The 1477-nt window shown below is 37.8% G+C and overlaps 1 protein-coding gene across 1 annotated transcript; it reads right to left on the bottom strand.

The window, feature by feature from the left end:
* Window positions 1-6: 6 nt before the first annotated feature.
* LOC102309325 (NACHT, LRR and PYD domains-containing protein 12-like) lies at window positions 7-1471 on the bottom strand (the record flags this gene model as incomplete). Its single annotated transcript, XM_005953493.3, has 4 exons — window positions 7-187; window positions 376-549; window positions 814-987; window positions 1160-1471. Coding segments are annotated over 4 exons (838 nt in total), but the record flags the coding sequence as incomplete, so codon positions are not given.
* Window positions 1472-1477: the final 6 nt, after the last annotated feature.

Genomic DNA, 1477 nt, shown 5'->3' with positions numbered 1-1477 from the left:
TTGGAATCCTCACCTGAGAGTTTCCACTGCACACTGTGAACTCTTTAGTCTAGCAGACAGAAGCTTTACTCCTGAATCCTGCAGGTCAGAGTTACTCAGGTCAAGCTCTCTCAGACTAGATAACTGGGAGCTGAGAACTGAGGACAGATCTTCACAGATTCTCTCTGAGAAGTTACATCCACTCAGTCTGAAAAATAAAAGACAGTCTATAAAACAAATACTCCTGTAAAGCTTGTTAATACTTTTCACAACATTAAATCTTGTCTTTCAATTTTCATAGGAAACATTAACATACTAAGATACAACATCATATGGATGAACTTAGCTTAAATATTTAATTAATAATTCTAAAAACAAAATGTAATTTGATCTGACCTCAGAGTATTCAGTTTACAGTTTAAACTTTGTAGTCCAGCAGACAGAAGCTTTACTCCTGATTTCCGCAGGTTTTTGATACTTAGGTCCAGCTCTGTCAGTCTCAATGACTGTGAGCTGAGAACTGAGGACAGAGATTCACAGTTTTCCTCTGAGAGTTCACAGATGTTAAGTCTGAAGATAAAAACATGAATAAAGATTATTATTAAACAGTAATCAAGGTGCAATAGCGTATTGTCTTGCGCTGAGCAGGTTAGTAAAACTTTACTTTAACTTAAAAATGATTAAAAATGCTATGAAACAAGGATAACTGGATAAAGTTTACCTTTACTAGTTAAATTGTTGATTATTTTTTTCGGTTTATATAAACAAAAAAGACATCAAACATATAACCAACAGAACTAAACAGTTGAACTAAACTAAACAAGTTGATCTGACCTCAGAATATTCAGTTTGGTGTGTGGACTCTCCAGTGCAGCACACAGAAGCTTTACTGCTGAAGCCTTCAGACTGTTGGTACTCAGGTCCAGCTCTCTCAAACGACAGGACTGGGAGCTGACCACTGGCAACAGAATTTCAATGCCTTTTTCTGACAGGTTACAGCTGCTCAGGCTGAGAGAGAAAGGAAAAAAAGAGAAAAGAAGATCATAGGGAAACCACTACCAACTGAGCTAATAATAATTGTTACTATTTTTTATGTTTTCGGCATTTCTGATTTATTTCCCATGATTTTAAGATTTTTACTGATTATAGGATTTTAAGTGATGAGTTCATGTTTACTTACAGAGCTTTTTTAGAGGCTTTGACCACTGGCAGCATTCTCAGAAGAGCCTCCTCTGAAGCAGAATATTTCTTGAAGTCAAACACATCCAGATCTCCTGATGACAGTAAGATGAAGGTCAGAGCTGAGCACTGAGCAGGAGACAATTTACCTGTGGAGAGACTTCCTGAGCTCCTGCCCTGCTGGATCTCCTCCACTAGAGAATGATCATTCAGTTCGTTCAGACAGTGGAGCAGATTGATGCTTTTCTCTGCAGACAGATTCTCATGGAGCTTTTCCTTGATATACTGGACTGTTTCCTGATTGGTCTGTGAGCTGCTT

The sequence above is a fragment of the Haplochromis burtoni genome, unplaced genomic scaffold (genome assembly GCF_018398535.1).
Source record: "Haplochromis burtoni strain Fernald_Lab_line unplaced genomic scaffold, NCSU_Asbu1 Contig_4720, whole genome shotgun sequence".
In the NCBI taxonomy this organism is placed as follows: Eukaryota; Metazoa; Chordata; class Actinopteri; order Cichliformes; family Cichlidae; genus Haplochromis; species Haplochromis burtoni.
This window is presented reverse-complemented; position numbering and strand designations above follow the sequence as displayed.